Source organism: Adiantum capillus-veneris, chromosome 26 (genome assembly GCF_014529385.1).
Source record: "Adiantum capillus-veneris isolate H3 chromosome 26, ASM1452938v2, whole genome shotgun sequence".
Lineage (NCBI taxonomy): Eukaryota > Viridiplantae > Streptophyta > Polypodiopsida > Polypodiales > Pteridaceae > Adiantum > Adiantum capillus-veneris.
In genome coordinates, this window is record NC_140956.1 from 24,273,243 (window position 1) to 24,289,832 (window position 16,590).

The following is a 16,590-nucleotide window of genomic DNA, read 5'->3' on the forward strand; positions in this document are numbered from 1 at the left end:
CTTGCTCCCAGTTTGTTGTGAAGATGAATCGTCATCAAGGACCTTGAACTCCCCTTCTTTGTAGACCGCACAATTGTCCACAAGGTACAAAGCTTCCTTGGTCAACTCATTCAACGTAGTGCTCCTCTTCATATGTAAGTCTTTCTGGAGATCTGCATTCCTTAGCCCTTGGATGAATATCAGCATAAGTCTGGACTGAGTTGGCAGTTCTTCAACAGGACAGAACTTAACATATCTCTTTAGTCTTAGGGCTGCCTTCTGTACAGATTCTCCATCTTTTTGTTTGAATTTATGGATTTTTGAGACGGTATTATAAGCTATTCCCCTTTGAGAGAATTCCTCAATAAACTCGTCAAACACTTTCTCCATCGACTCAAAGTCTCTGCGCTCCACAGAGTCAAACCACGTTGCAGCATCATCCTCTAGGGTTAGTCCAAACCCTGCGAATTGGGTAGGAAATTCTAACACCTCTTCGTCTCTAATCACACTCACAAAGGCTGCTACATGATCTCTTGGGTCTCTGTTTCCTGTGTATTTCCTGTTTATCCATTTTTGCACTTGAGAAGGTCTAATTCTGCGATGGTCTACAAACCTCATCATTGGATCACCCCTTCCAAGTCTATACCCCTCCTCAGGCCTTCTGTAATAGGATGTTTCCTCGCCCAACGGTGCTCCTAAGCCATAATTTCTAACGGTTCTCGCTAGAGGTGGTCCTTCTCTTCGAACTCTTTCCATGGGTGGTCCTCCAAGCTCGGTCGACTCTTGTGTCTTTGGCTTACTCTCTGCTTGATACCTTGAATAGTGTGGGGGTTATTGCAAATCCCTGAGCCCTCATGCGTCTGGATAATCGTCTCGGTTTCGGTCTGGTTCTATTGCTGCACTTTATCGAAGCCATGCCTCCAATGATGGCTGGTTTGCTGGTTGGTCTTGGTGGTTGAATGCTTGTGGTCTGGTGGAATGTGATGTCGCGTCATACTCATCTAAAAATGGATTTGTTGACTTGCTTGGGGTGTGGGCGGCTCTCGTCATTTCCTCAGGGACGTATGCTGATGCTCCTGGACCTGTTTCTCTTTCTACTTCCTCTGGAAGAATACGTTGGTATTATCGCCCATATCTATCAACAAAAACTATGCCCTTCCCCGTAGCAGTTTCATAAGAGAATAAGTAAAGAACCTTGTCTTTTCTTAGTTTGTCTACGTATGGTTATTTACTGCGAAAGTAAGAGACAATACCCTCTCTCTCGTGTTTGTAGATTCCCACATTCTCGTTATAAGTTGGAACCCTGATTGTTTTCTTATCGTACATAAAAATATCTTCGTGCTGATCAATGTTTGGTGGCGGCTCTTGAGTTTCTGAAACCATTTTCCCTTTAGCCACATTGTCTCCATATCTGTTGTAATATTCAGGGTTGCTAACTATTAAATAGTGGTTCCCCTTTTCGTCTCGAAATCTATCTCCATCATCATACACGTGGATTATCTCTAATCTTTGTGCTGGCCTCTCTTCAATACAAATGCACTTGCGGCCTCGATAGTTAGAATAGACTAGGGCTCCTCTTGAGTTTGTTCCCTCTAAGAAGATCACCGTAAGCCTGGAATCATTCAAAGGATTTTGGGAGGTACTTCCTCCTCGCATAGGTCCATCATAGGTGAAACCTCCTGGCTGTTGGCTACCCATCATGAAGAAATATTTGTCTGACGAAGTGTCAGTATCACTACCTTCCTCAATAATCGGTGCTAGCGGATCTAACCTTGCCTGAGTTACACTCTCTTCGGTGGAAACTACGCTACCTTGGTCACCTGCCACCTTCTGGTCTCTAACAATGTATATTCCTGATCTCAAATTCATCAAACTTATCAATGAAACTTATCACAAGTTCAACCACTAACCTGGCAACGGATCAGTTTCTGCGCAACTTCTTGCTTTGTTGCCGAATATTCCTGTACACAAGAGTTTTAATTTTGGCAATTTGAATCAAAGCATTTATCTGCTAGAGGTTATCTTAGTAATGATTGGTATAACTGGAGAGTTAATATCAACCACTACTGTATTCTATACACTGTTGTTGTTCTGGATTAGGTTGCTAATCTGAAACAGTACTTTTCTCTGATGTTGGCCAATTTACGCGAAAAAGCTTGAATTCAGTCTTTGCTTTGTCAAGTGGGCAACCAATGGATCCCTATTTTGTGGAGATGTCCATAAGTCAAGGACATGAGAAAAAGACATTTATAAAGTACTTGATCACATTAGGCTTTTTCTATTAGAGAATTAAATGATTTTGTGGTTTAAATTTTATTATATGGTTGAGCATTGTTCTCTCTATGATTTATTTTCATCTTAACTTTTTGTATTGTTCAAGTTATATCTCAAGTGGCACAACTTGAAACTTTTTGGAGTCTATCTTATCTGCATGTGTCGACTACTCTTGTAGGGCTCGCATGGATCTGCCGCAATCAATTTTTCAGCAACTAATTTCACTTCCTCATGAGGAGACTGTGAAACTACTCGACGCTTGGAGGGAACATCACTCTTTGGGTAACAAAAGGGTTGTTGGTAACTCAACTAGTTCTCTTCCATATGATCTGATCATATATGATCAAGTCTTTAGAGCTCCTCCACCTAAACATAGAGAGCACAATAATTTTTATGGTACAAAATTTCTTAAAAAAGAGGATCATGGCTAGGATAGAGTGTTGTGTGCAAATTATGGGATGGTGCGAGGGTGGTTTGCAAAGGTAGGGCCAATTGTAGATTTGAGACATAATAGCAAGGGTAAAGATATGGTTTTGAGTATCATGCGAGAGAAGATGGGTGAGCTAAAGCCAGTGAAAGTATATTTGTGGACTATTTGTGGAAAGAGTCCGACATTTACAATTGGTGTATAGAGTCATTGGCGTCCAAAAGAAAGTGGACCAAACAAAAGGCTTGCAAAGGCGCTATAATGGTATAAGTTTTTGTATTATCTTTTTGTTTTTCTTTCAAATCATATGCTATGTAGATGTTTATCTTATTCTTGAATTATGTTACATTTTTAAGGATACTCATGATGTTCAAGAGCTTGACAATGATGGTGTAGAGAAAGAGACATAATTATCATCAAAGGTAATAGTATAGAATGATTTTTAAGAATTTTGATATTAAGTTTCTTATTGAGTAATTTTTATTAGGACGAGGATGCTTCCAAGCAAAGTTCTGATGAGAACTTTGTAGATGTGGTAGAGGGCAATAAAGACATCTCAGAATCCACACCGGTAATTGATATATACTATTCTTTATACAAGTGTAATGCCAATCTTTTAAGATCTTTTAAAGTTTTGTGTATGTCTTATGTATTCAGAAAGAACCTGATGTATACATTCGAGAAATATCTTTGGACAACGATGACAATCATATGGCTGCATATGAGATATATGAAGATCATGCTACTTTTTTTGCTCTCTCTCATTTCATATCTACATGATGATTTATTTATGTGAAAATGTTGTCTTAGGAGTATCAAAATTTTATGAAAGAAAATATCTTTTCTAGTGCACTAGGAGATGTGGATTCAATGTCTTTGTCTGCTAGTGATAAGTCTCATGAAACTTCAATCGAGAAGCCGGTGAGATTTTGTTCATGTTTTTTTCCCCATTGTGTAACATTTTTAGAGATGTGAATAATATCAAGTTGTTACTATTAAACTAATGCTAATTGTAAACTTGCTAAATAATTGTTAGGCTACAACTAAGCTTGCTGAACTCCTTTTAAAAAAAAAAAAAAGGGTCAAAAGCTAAGAGGATTCAAAAGTCAAAGGTAGCTATTTTGTTTTTTTGTTGATGGCTCTAAACACTTATACACTATGGTAATAAATCTAAAGTAATGTGTCTTGTCTCTATTTTTAGGATGTCATTAAAGTAAGCTTGGGTTATGTCTTAGGCTACAACTAAGCTTGTTGAACTCCTTAAAAAAAAAAGGGGGGGGTCAAAAGCTAAGAGGATTCAAAAGTCAAAGGTAGCTGTCTTGTTTTTTGTTGATGGCTCTAAACACTTATATACTATGGTAATAAATCTAAAGTAATGTGTCTTGTCTCTATTTTTAGGATGTTGAGAAAGATGTTTTTGTTTCTAATGAGAAGGCTACCTTGGAAGTGTAGGTTTGTTTTCAATCTTACAAATATATCTTATACTTACTCTTGAAAAGATTGCAACCATATTCTCTAATTTAACTCTTTATTGTGGTTTATTGTGTAGGCACGCAAACTCACCAGAGAAGATCAAGAAACCATTATGATGAAATGGTTTGGGGTTAGAAGAGTGGAAGAAGTGTATCCACTTGTGAAGCCTACTTACATGGCTTTAAAAAAATCGAACTCCTTTTTTTGTAGAAAAACGTGTGAAACTAGCTCTTCTACTATGTGTGAAGATTTGGTAGCTTGGCTTTTATTAGAAGGCATGATGATGGTAAGACTTGAAAAGATTGGCTCTCTTTCTTTGAAGGATGTAGAAGTAGCCAATGATAAAGACTAATGGTTGTATGATGGACTTTGTAAGAATTTTTGAGAGACATCTATATGAAAGTGATCATTTTTAGTTTTCTATTTAACCTTTATCTCTTTTAGTCAAAAAGTATGTGCTATTTTGTATATGTTATGTTAAATTGATTATTTGTGTGGATTATTATAATACAACTACATAGATAGCATTTTGTGGCTACAACTATGTAGATGAAAAAAGAATTTCTTACTACATGGTTAGTTAAAACTCCCATATACCTATAATATTATGGCTACAACCATTTAGGAGAATCCGAGTCAAACTAGTAAGAAATCTTGCTATATGGTTACTTAAAACTCCCATATAGCTATAATATTATGGTTACAACTATATAGGAGTATTCTCATTATTACTAGTTTGCACTCTTACTAGATATGTGTATTCAATATAGTAAGTTGCCTAGTAATTATATTTTTTTTGCTATATAGAAATGCGTCCAAAGTTTCTTGTGTATATAATTTCCTACCAATGTGGGGCGTTTCGGGCCCAGTATTTTTTCCAGCGCTCCAGATTTGCAGGAGTGATTAGATCTATGGGTTTCAACCCATAGAAAAGAGGGAAGATGGGGCGTTCGAGGGGACCGCGGAGGAGGTACTGTAGCTCTAGCATGGACCAGGGGCTCTGCACGTAGTCCTCGCTCAGCACCACCATTGCCATTTTGCAGGTTCGACAAGTTTGGAAGATGCGGGTCGGGTAGTTGTGGCCACTGGGTAGAGAATGGATGCAGTCGAGGTCGAATACGGGGCTGTGTCCGACATTCTTGGGGCCATGGTAGAGGTGCTCCACAAGCTTGACATTCTCCACAAGCTCTGCCTTCTAGCGGCCATAGTGGTTGAGGAAGATCTAGGGCAGATCCTTATCATCAACGTGAGCTACGTCACCAGAAGATGAGGAGAGAGTTGCAATAGCTACGTCGTCAGGATGTCGGACTTTAGCCCTCTTCTGCACATCGCTGCAGAGCTCTGTAGCCCTCTTCTGTAGGTCCATCTTTACGCTGCAGAGCTCTATAACTTAACAATGCACTTCCGACGCAACGGCAAGCAGACTTGAACACGACGAGTCGGCTTGACCAAGTTCACTTCTTCTTAATTATAACAACCAGTTGCGTCAAATCCTAGACCTTGATAGGCTGTGTGCATGTGTGTGTGTGTGTGTGTGTGTGTGTGTGTGTGTGTGTGTGTGTGAGAGAGAGAGAGAGAGAGAGAGAGAGAGTGAGAGAGAGAGAGTGATGTAGCCATGTCGACTCCTAGCTGTTGGGTGTGTGTGTGTGTCCTAGGAAGGGGGGGTAGAGAGAGAGAGAGACTCCTAGTAGGTTGTGTATGAGCGTGACTCGTGATGGTTTAGAGATATATGTACGACTAGGGAGAGGTGGAAAACTCATGGCAGACTTGAACACGACGCAGCTGCAAGCAGACTTAAACACGACGAGTTGGCTTGACCAAGTTCATAGTGCACACCTATCTATATTACGCTTCTTCTTGACCAAGTTCACACCTATCAGGCTATCACTAAAAGTGCACACAGCTACTTCTCCCATCAGTGTCATGGCCAGGATGGCCCATGAGTCGTTCATCTCTCTGAGACTCTCTCTCTCTCTCTCTCTCTCTCTCTCTCTCTCTCTCTCTCTCTCTCTCTCTCTCTCTCTCTCTCTCTCTCTCTCTCTCTCTGACACACACACACACACCGAGGCTGTGCGCAGGGTCTGCCATGAGTCGTTCGTCTCTCCCTAGTACCCATACGTCTCTCTCTCTCTCTCTCTCTCTCTCTCTCTCTCTCTCTCTCTCTCTCTCTCTCTCTCTCTCTCTCTATCACACACACACACACACACACATGCACACAGCCTATCAACTTTCAAGGTCCAGGATTTGACGCAACTGGTTGTTAAAAAACAAGTGTTTAACATCAGAAGGCCTGCCAATGAAAAGGGCACATAAGTTCTTTATCAATTTTATCTACCTTTATATAAAACAAGTGAAAGGGTCACGGTGGCTTTCTAAAAATTAAGAAAGTGTTAAAGTCGTTAAGGTTGAGTTTAACTCAAATTGGTGTTTAAGGTTGAGTTTAATTAAGATTGCCTTAGCTTAGCCTTGAGCCAGTTTAAAATTGAGACTAGCCGGTTGCAAACCATGGTAAAGGGAAGAAAATCGGTGAATTATGTGAGAAAATAGGTCAAAAATCTTGCAAATTTATGCTAGTATTTCCAGTTAACTTCTTTATGATGAGGAAGAAATTCGGTTGGCGGTTGCTTAATAAAAGAACCTTTTTTTAATATTGATTAGAATTAATTTATAGAATGCAAGAAAAGTTAAGCCATGTGAAGCTGTGAAATGAAATGTGAAATAAAAAGAACTCATCAATGTGTGTGTGTGTGTGTGTGTGTGTATCTATAGTATTTACTAGAATTATACAAGGTGAAGCTTCACTTTAACATTCTAAAACAATAGTGTTCAGGAAAAATCGATTTCACAAACATAAAAAATTCCCTTTAGGGTAGATCCAAAGCGAAAATTTTGCAAAATAATTGGTAATTTTTGTAATTTAGCTCTATTTTTTAAAATTTTCTAGCCGGATTTTCTCCTTCTTCCCCTCTAGGGATTTCAAAATGACGTGATCACACTATAATTTCAGGTTAATAACAATAGAAATGCAAAATAACAAATATTTTGTTAATTGACATTCATCTTTTTTGACCTCCAAGGAGACCTGGAGACCGGCTCGTAGCCCGCCGGGCTAATTAGTTGGCCTGCCGGGCCCGCCGGGCTAGTGAATCTTCCCTGACGGTCACGCCGGGTAAAGCTATTTGCCCGTCGGGCCCGCCGTGGCTATATAAAGGTGACGCCAGTGCCTGTCTTTTCACAAAAGAGGCACATTGAAAAGTCTTCACCAAACTTTCTGGCAGCTTTCCACATTCTCAAAGCAGTGTAGCAGTAATTTTTTAAACCCTTCCTTATTTTATTGATGTTTTTTTGAGTTTTTTGCGTTAAAACTTAAAGGTTTAAAATTTCTTTTATCAAATCATCGTACGTGGATGCACTGGCACATGGTTGCAATTGCGGCTAGGTGTGTCATTGCAAAAGCGTACGATGATTAAGTTTTATATTGCTCCCAGTCATTCATGCTTCGGCACATGGTTGCAATTGCGACTAGGTGTGTTGCTGCTAGAATGACAGGAGCATTTATTTGAAAGAAGTAACCGTGCGTGAATGCACTGGCACATGGTTGCAATTGCGGCTAGGTGTGTCATTGCAAAAGCGTAGGGTGATTATGTTTTATGTTGCTCCCAGTCATTCATGCTTCAGCACATGGTTGCAATTGCGACTAGGTGTGTTGTTGCTAGAATGACAGGAGCATCTGTTTGAAAGAAGTCATCGTGCGTGGATGCAGTGGCACATGGTTGCAATTGCGGCTAGGTGTGTCATTGCAAAAGCGCAAGATGACTATGTTTTATATTGCTTCCCGTCATTCATGCTTCGGCACATGGTTGCAATTGCGACTAGGTGTGTTGCTGCTAGATTGACGGTAGCATCTAATGCATGAATGTGTGCCAAATAATTTCATAATGCTTCATATGCTTGAATCTTGAAAGAATACATCGTGCGTGGATGCACTGGCACATGGTTGCAATTGCGACTAGGTGTGTCATTGCAAAAGCGTAGGATGACTATGTTTTATGTTGCTCCCAGTCATTCATGCTTCGGCACATGGTTGCAATTGCGACTAGGTGTGTTGCTGCTAGAATGACAGGAGCATCTGTTTGAAAGAAGTTACCGTGTGTGGATGCAGTGGCACATGGTTGCAATTGCGGCTAGGTGTGTCATTGCAAAAGCGTAGGATGACTATGTTCTATGTTGCTCCCAGTCATTCATGCTTTGGCACATGGTTGCAATTCCGACTAGGTGTGCTGCTGCTAGAATGACAGGAGCATCTGTTTGAAAGAAGTCACCGTGCATGGATGCACTGGCACATGGTTGCAATTGCAGCTAGGTTTGTCATTGCAAAAGCGTAGGGTGACTATGTTTTATTTTGCCCCCAGTCATTCATACTTCGGCACATGGTTGCAATTGCGGCTAGGTGTGTTGCTGCTAGAATGACAGGAGCATCTGTTTGTAAGTTGTCGTGCGGTGAGGCAGTGGCACATGGTTGCAATTGCGATTAGGTGTGTCACTGCAAAAGCGTACGAGATCTATGGTCTATATTGCACTTTTTCTTTCACGTAGAAAAGATCCAAATGCAGTGGCACATAGTTATATTTCACAATGTGTTGTTTGCAATAATACCATTGCAGGCAAAATGGATCCTTATGCTACTTCAATGATAGAGTTCAAAAAGAAAATTAGACAATTGTTGATTACGATCGTCAGTGCACTAGATCTCGACGATATAGCACAGATTGTTGCAGATGAGTCTAGATTGCAATCATTATACAGTGAGATTGCCCGCAAAATGTTGTTGTTATATCCAGACAAAACAACCAAATCAATAAACTCATTACTGAGCAGTTGGGTGGGCAATTTTCCCAAGGTGGCCTCTGATTTGAAAGAGGAATGCCCTCAAGAAGTAGACAAGGGTAAGCTAGAGCATTGGAACACTAGATGGAGAGCTGAAAAGGAGAGGTCAAGGCGAGCATCCCACATAGAAACACAGTTTGTCCTAAGCAAGAAAATGCGAATGGATGTCACCAGAGTTGTGGGGAGCAGCGAAGTTGGAGAACCGTATATTGAGGAGGCTGCCATTGAGGGAACATCAGGTTCTACTACTTCTGCCAGTCACCTGGAGAGCAGTATATACAATTCTGAATGTAGTATGACTCTGGGCATTCCAAATAAGTCCATTAAGAAGATCAAGAAACTTGGGTCAGGGGCTTATGGCACAGGGTGGCAAGTTCAAATCAAAGGGATCAGTTTCCTTCCTGCAACGAATACTTATTGTGCCAAGGAGTTCAAAGGACAAGCCAAGCATCAGTGGAAAATCTTTGCATCAGAAAGTGGGGTAGATCTCAACCATAGAGGGATTGTGAGGAGTATTTCCCACTCTGTAACGTTGCCATGGTTTCTGATATTCCCCTACTTCAATGGGGGAACTTTAGGTGATCTTATGGAGACAGTGCCTCATCCACATGGCTCTTTCACGACGCTTGTAGTGCATCAAGAGGAGAAAGGAAAGATCCCTGCAGACTTTAAATGGGAGCAGCCCTCTGAAGACCAAAAAACACGTATCAAGAGCATGTGCAATCATGCTCCCTCATTGATCCATGCCTTGGTGAAGGCATTGCGATTTGCACATGACGAGGGAGTGATCCACACTGATCTCCATCCATGGAACATCATGTTGGACTTTACCAAGGATCTCACTCCCCGTATTGGAATAATTGATTGGGGATTGGCTCTGCATGTTGGCTTAGAGACACAAAAGACCAACAATACCGATGAAAACTGGCAAAAGCTTCATCCTTGGCAAGCTCCTGAGTTACTAGATGGCAATCACCAGTGCCCATGGACCAAGGCCACAGATGTGTATGCCATAGGATGGGTGATATGGAAATTTTGTAAGTTTTGTGGAGATTTCTCTGACTACTACATCACAAATTGGTTCAAACATAAGGTTTCAGTGGAGGTACAAGCCATATCTAGGATTGTTGTGGAAGGTTGGGTGAGGAAGAAATCCACAGAGAGAAAGACCTTGGCACTTTTGGATGAAGAATTAGAAAGATTTGAAGCCTAGCTAGAACGATGCTTACGCCCTCCCTCTGAAATGAGTGTAGCCTTTTTTTTATGGATATATGATGTACTTTATGAAGCAGGGTTTTTTGAGACTTTTGACTTATAAAAGCACTTTTAAAATTTGGTTTTTATGCGCCATGGATGATGTATGAGTAATAAAAACACTTTGTTATATCTCAATAGACAACAAATTTTCTATGAGTTTTGTTTTTTCTCTTAAGTTTCAAGCAATAAGCCACGTGGAATCACTGATTGTCATTCATTGATTTAAAAAATGGTGGTTACTCTTAGATCAATTGATTGTCGTAAGATGGTGGTTATTCTTATATCAATTGATTGTCGTAAAATGGTGGTTACTCTTATATCAATTGATTGTCGTAAAATGGTGGTTACTCTTATAGCAATTGATTATCATTAAGTTTGTATGCCGTAACTGAAGTATAGTGTTTAATCAGGATATGGATAATGATAATCAAAGGGCTAAGCGCGCTTTTGAGCGTCTCAAATCCATGTGTCAAGGCGGTGGAGTGAATGACACCGCTTGAATTGCAGCTCGTTGCTCCTAGTGGGCCAACCCAGTGAGTACACAATGGAAAGAGGTGAACTCTAGGATTGACCGAGAAATGGTCAAATCCATATGGCCAGGCGTTGCAGATGACAACATCAAGAAAGACCGACTCAAGCTATCACAATGCATTAATGCAGACATACGAGACAATGGAGAGAACATATATCTCGATGTTATGGGTCATCATATGCGTCATATGGATTGTCCATTGTGGTTTGCCAAGATGTTATACATGCATTATGTCTTGGGTGAAGCAGTGGACTTCAGCTCAAGGAAACGTCATATGACGGTTGAGGAAATTCGTAGTAGTGCAATCATCGTCACACGGCAAGAGATGTCATTGGCACTAGAAGGTGCATCAATGGAAGTGCACCAAGTTAAGGAGGAGCTTCAAACTCAACTCAGGCAAGCATCACAAGCTACACAAGGCTCTCATGCAGAAGCAACCCTAAATAGAGACTTGCAAAGGGATGTGAAGGTGCTATCTCGCCACGTAAAGTAATTAGAGGCGACTATAAAAAAACAAAATGCTGCCACATTGATTGAGCACCCAACATCTATTGAGGCCCCTCCAGCTTCTGGTGAGCACGGTGGTCCTTGCCCCATATGTAGATCATTCTTTCATGAGTGGTGTGGTCACTTCAGCTTGCCATGCGGACATATGTACCATATATCATGCTTGATGCAAAGCATGATGAATAGCTTTCATTGTGCTATATGTGAGTATGAGATATCAAAAAAGCTATATGCAATGTTCAAAATGTCTGAAGACTATAATAAGCTTAAAGGTCAGCGTGAACAGGAGAATGAAGATATTCTCACAAATATTTCACTATCACTTGGATAGTTTTTGTAACATTTGAAAACATTTACTCGTTGTCTTGCGAGAATTTATTAGTGAATTGTGAATTGTCTTCACTTGAGCTTCAATTATGATATGTGATAATGCAAAGATTTGTTAGGGCTTTGTATATTATGAAGCTTTAATAGTGATTTGTGGCCTTGTAAAGGTTTTTAAGGGCTTCGTTTATTATTAAGCAAATGTCTAAACCTTAAACTAAATATAAAACAAAGCTTATAAGATAAACAGTTTCTGAACTTAAACAGAAGTCACTCAATGGATTTGATAATCTATTAATTAAACCACCGTCGCTTGCTGCGACGGGTCAAAGTTGGTTCAATTTCCAAATTCTCTTCAATCTCTTCTAAAGTACATGTAGTTTCTACTTCATGAGATTCCCCTTGCAGCTCACTGTCTTCGTCCACCTCATCATTGGTTACATCATAAGTCCAGCGCGGCATCTCCTCTTTGTAGTTCTCAGCTTGCACTCTTGCCAATAGCCGATGGTTGCAGTACATATACACCAATTTTTCAGCTCTTGAATTTAGAAGGCGGTTTCTGATGGTGGAATGTACATATTTATATGTACTCCAGTTTCTCTCAGAACTTGAACTGGATGCACATTGGGCTAGGATTCTAACAGCTAGGCATTTAAGGGTGGGTACACTACCACCATTCATCATCCACCACTTCTACGCTGGTTGCTTTGTGGCAAGGTTCTGCACAAATTCTGTACCAAACTTACCCTCTTTGAGTTTAAACTTTGTAAGATCAGTAACAGCTGATGCATGCTCATAAGGATCAACATAAAACCTGACTATCACATCATAAAAGTCTTCCAACACCTCCTCATCAAGTTTGTCTATTTCCATTGCCAAATACTCTGGATCCAATAAGAAAGCTACGCTCTGTAGTGGACTATGTGCTCCAACCCATCGACCATGCACATACTTTCTCAGAATTTCTCTCCTCTTTTGAGTGAATGGTGTCTTCCAAGGCTTCACAATTGACTCTTGGGGCTCCTCTGGGTTTGCAAGGCTTTCTTGAACACTCCACCAAGCCATCCACACCTTACCTATGTTAGGCAAGGCAAAATCCAGTTGGCGTAATGCGAGCATAATTGGCATCATGACATTACGCACATCCACCACATCATCCCAGAAGTGGCGATCAGCTAGTAGATCTCTGATCACCCCTATTTTGCTTTTTATCTTCTCCCTTTGACCGGCCTCCCATTCTAAAAAAGTGGCACAAACAAATGTCTCCATCACAGCATTCTTATTTTTTATTAGTGATTCTACCGTATAGTAGTTGGTGCAAAATCTAGTTTCGCACAGTTTTAACATAGTAGACATCCTCTGACGGTACATGTCAAGAACCCTCGACGCTTCAAAACAAACTTGACTATTAAGCGAGCATTATCTACTATCCATTTGAACCACTCTGTGTCATTACTCTTGTACCAATCTTGCAATACCAAGTTCAAGCTGTGTGTACTGCAACCATCACTATATAGGTGAGAGAAGCAACTTTCAAGTATCCTACCTGCAACCCTACAATTTTTGGCATTGTCCATGATTACTTGGACAACATTTTCTTTTCCAAGTTCCTCAACTGCGTCGCCAATGATGTCAGCTATAAAACTGTCAAACTGTATTTGACCAGAGCTATCCACAGCTTTGATAAAACATTCACCACGAGGACATACAAGCATGATGTTGATCAATGGCCGCCTTTGAACGTTGGACCAACCATCACTAACTATGGTGTATCCAGATTGTTCTGTTGCATTTAATATTACCCTTTGAATATCCTGTTGTGTGCTTGTGTAACATTTATCCAACAGTTGGTTTCTCATATGGTGATATGTTGGAGGGGTAAATCCAGCACCATACTCCCCAATGCATTTCCAAGCTGACTTCCATGCATCACGGGTGACAATGGCCAATGATCCCCCAGTGAAATAGACGGCTTTAGCTAGTGCAAGTTGTGCTTCTTCTAAGGCAAGCGTTTTGAAGCTCGTCTGTAAGCGAACTTGTCTACTTTTTTACGATCCTACCTGAAAGTTAGTAGATCCATGGTTTGGAGGTGTAGTTCCATCGATATGAGAAGTTGGTTCCCTGCTTTGAGTGCTTCCATTTGTGGGCGTTACACCCAATGATCCCTCGTCCTGGTTTGATTTTATCGATACTGGGGTGTGATGGTCGAAAGTAGAGAGTTTTGATCTTTTTCTCATGGAAATTAGCTTACCAATTAAAGCTTTTAAGCGCATAGCTGCTTCTTCTGCACCTAAGCCCTTGCACTTTCCTCCTTGGATTCTGGTATTGCCACCTAGCAAATGATCCCTTATTCTTGGTGCTCCTCCAGATTTCTCTTCGCCACAAAAGTTACATTTCCAATCTTGATACTTATTTAAATTTGTGGCAAAATTCCACTCGGGTCCTGGACTTTTTCCACCTGCCTTTTGCTTGCCCTGCGAAGTGGTGCTCTGCGAAGCACGACCTGGCATCGAGGTAGGAGGTCTCCTCAAGGAAGCCAGGCTTGAGACACCAACATCACCGCTCACATTCCCGGTGGAAGACATACTTATTGGATGTCTGCAATACCAATAAACATAGCTCAGTATGCTATCTCTTCTTTCAAGTATTATTCAAACCAAACATTAGTGTTGTAATCAATATCACACACAAGCGTAGTAGTGAAGCTTGAAGGGAATAAACCTCAATCTACTCAAACATGAGCAAGCAAATAAAACGGTGAATCAAATATGTGATCAGTCCATCCCAAAGTAGAGATATCGACCCAAAGATTCACCTTCCTACCTCCTTTCATGAATCAGTCCAGTCCAAAAAAGAACTAATGACCCATGATTGGAGCTCTAATCAAAATAGAAAGAAATTTTAAAGGATGACCAAATTTAGAGGAAGAGGTGATGTGATGTGATTTCTATAAAAGGGTTATATAGAGCCGCCAAATATGGAGCGGGTACACGACGGGCCCGGCGGGATTCTTGCTTGTCCCACCGGGCCCGCCGGGTTTCATATTAAACCCGTCGGGCCTGTCGTGATTGTTGGTCGTTTCGCTGGTTCTACGTTTTCTACCGGTTTTCGTAGGTCATGACATTAGAATAACAACAATAATTAACATTTAACAAAATGCGTGATCGCGTAATTAAAATCCCTGTTCCCCTCCCTTCAATCGACTGATTTGCTTTTTCAACTGGTTCAAGGCTAAGTTGAGGCACACTTTTCCCAAACACTTAGAACAATAGAAGGCAAGAAAAGTCAAGACATGTTGGGATGTGAAATGAAGGGTGAAATAAAAAGATCCATGTACTATTTTAAAGCTTAAATAACATTTAAGATATGTCTCAACCACCACTTAAGATCCATGTACTATTTTAAAACTGAAATAACAATTAAGATATGTCTCAATCATCACTGCAAACATTGAAAGTATGCCTAACACAACACTCTTCTAAGGTTTCTTTTAGAAAGCCAAAAACTCCAAGCTAGCTTTCTCTCTCATCCTCGATGGACAATCAAACTAGAGACTACTCAGATGATAAAGCAACACATCCGCTTGTGTTTGGATGAATCATTTCCTATGAGAAAAATCATATTTGTTTAATGTTCTCTATTGGGGTTTATAGAGTTTCACATCAAGTATCATGTTGATAGCATATATAGTTCAATGTGTTGCACTAGGCTTCATTAAAAAACCATGTATTTTGCAAAAGAACGGTGATGAGTTTTTAGCTCTGTTTTGCAAGTTTGTGCATGGGTAGACCATATTAACCAATTGATGCCTCTCATTCACAAGCTGCCTTACCCAACCTACCAGATTTCCATCTTTAAAAAATTGCTTGTCTGAAGGTGACTTTCCAATGACGAGCTCTAGCAAGATCACCCCAAATGAGGAGGTGTCCCCTTTGAAAGTGCACTAAAGCTTTCGTAGTGATATGGAGTGTGGAGGCACATAGTGACCTCCCATGCTAATGTTCTCACACTCAAGTGAGCTTCCAATGCACTTATTGGTCTTGCCATGTTAAAGTCAAGATTTCTGTCTCAAGGTCATCTTCTAGCACATTGGCACAAGGGTTCACCGCATAGACCTCGCTGTGTTCAAAACTTGTTGAAGAAGCAACACTCAATTGCCCATCTGAAGGGATCTGGGCCAAAGATGTATTTATTAGACATCAATTTGAACCACAAAGGAGCAATTTAATCCTTCAAGCTTGTTATAGGAGAGGTCGAAAAAGCCTATGGTTCTAAGATGCATTACACTCTCAGGATGGGAGAGGTCCAGCAATCCTATGGTTCTAAGAGCCCCGTATTATCATATTGATGCCCTTGTATTGCAAAATTCCTTGCTTAAAAGTGAGGCCACATCTAGAAATCTTTGCCACTGCTCAAGGAAATGTCTGTCTCGACTTATAACTGAGCCAAAAACAAATTATCTACCCCCCCACCCCCACCCCTCTCCCAAATGGAACAAGTAATGTTATAAAGTGGCTATGCTATTCCCTATGATAGACTCCTTAATCGAATGCAATTATTTCCCTTATACAAAGGAAGGCATTGCCAACATCACTGGTTTTCATAATTTTTAAGCAACTTGAAAGGCAACATTGTTCACACTGTAATTAATTGATCTCCCGAAGAACTGTCATTTCATGTTCAAAGTAGCCAAAAGGCAAGTTGGAGACCGTAGGCACATGAGGTCACTCTTTACATTGTGGAAGTGCCAATGGAGAGGTGGACTCAACACAAAGAATTCATTGGAAAACAAAGAATTTTCAACATAGCAACTATCATTAAAATCAAGAAGATAATATCATTTATTCAAAAAAGAGCTTACAATTGTAGTGCAGTGCCTTGAGTTTGCAAATTAAGTTAAGCATAGGCAACAAGCTCACACAGCTTTTGG

General features: G+C 40.5%; 1 protein-coding gene across 1 annotated transcript; it reads right to left on the bottom strand.

The window, feature by feature from the left end:
* Positions 1-4,994: 4,994 nt before the first annotated feature.
* Positions 4,995-5,519, bottom strand: LOC147423134 (uncharacterized). Its single transcript, XM_086501452.1, is given in 1 exon segment — positions 4,995-5,519. A coding segment is annotated over 1 exon segment (525 nt).
* Between the last annotated feature and the right edge of the window lie 11,071 nt (positions 5,520-16,590).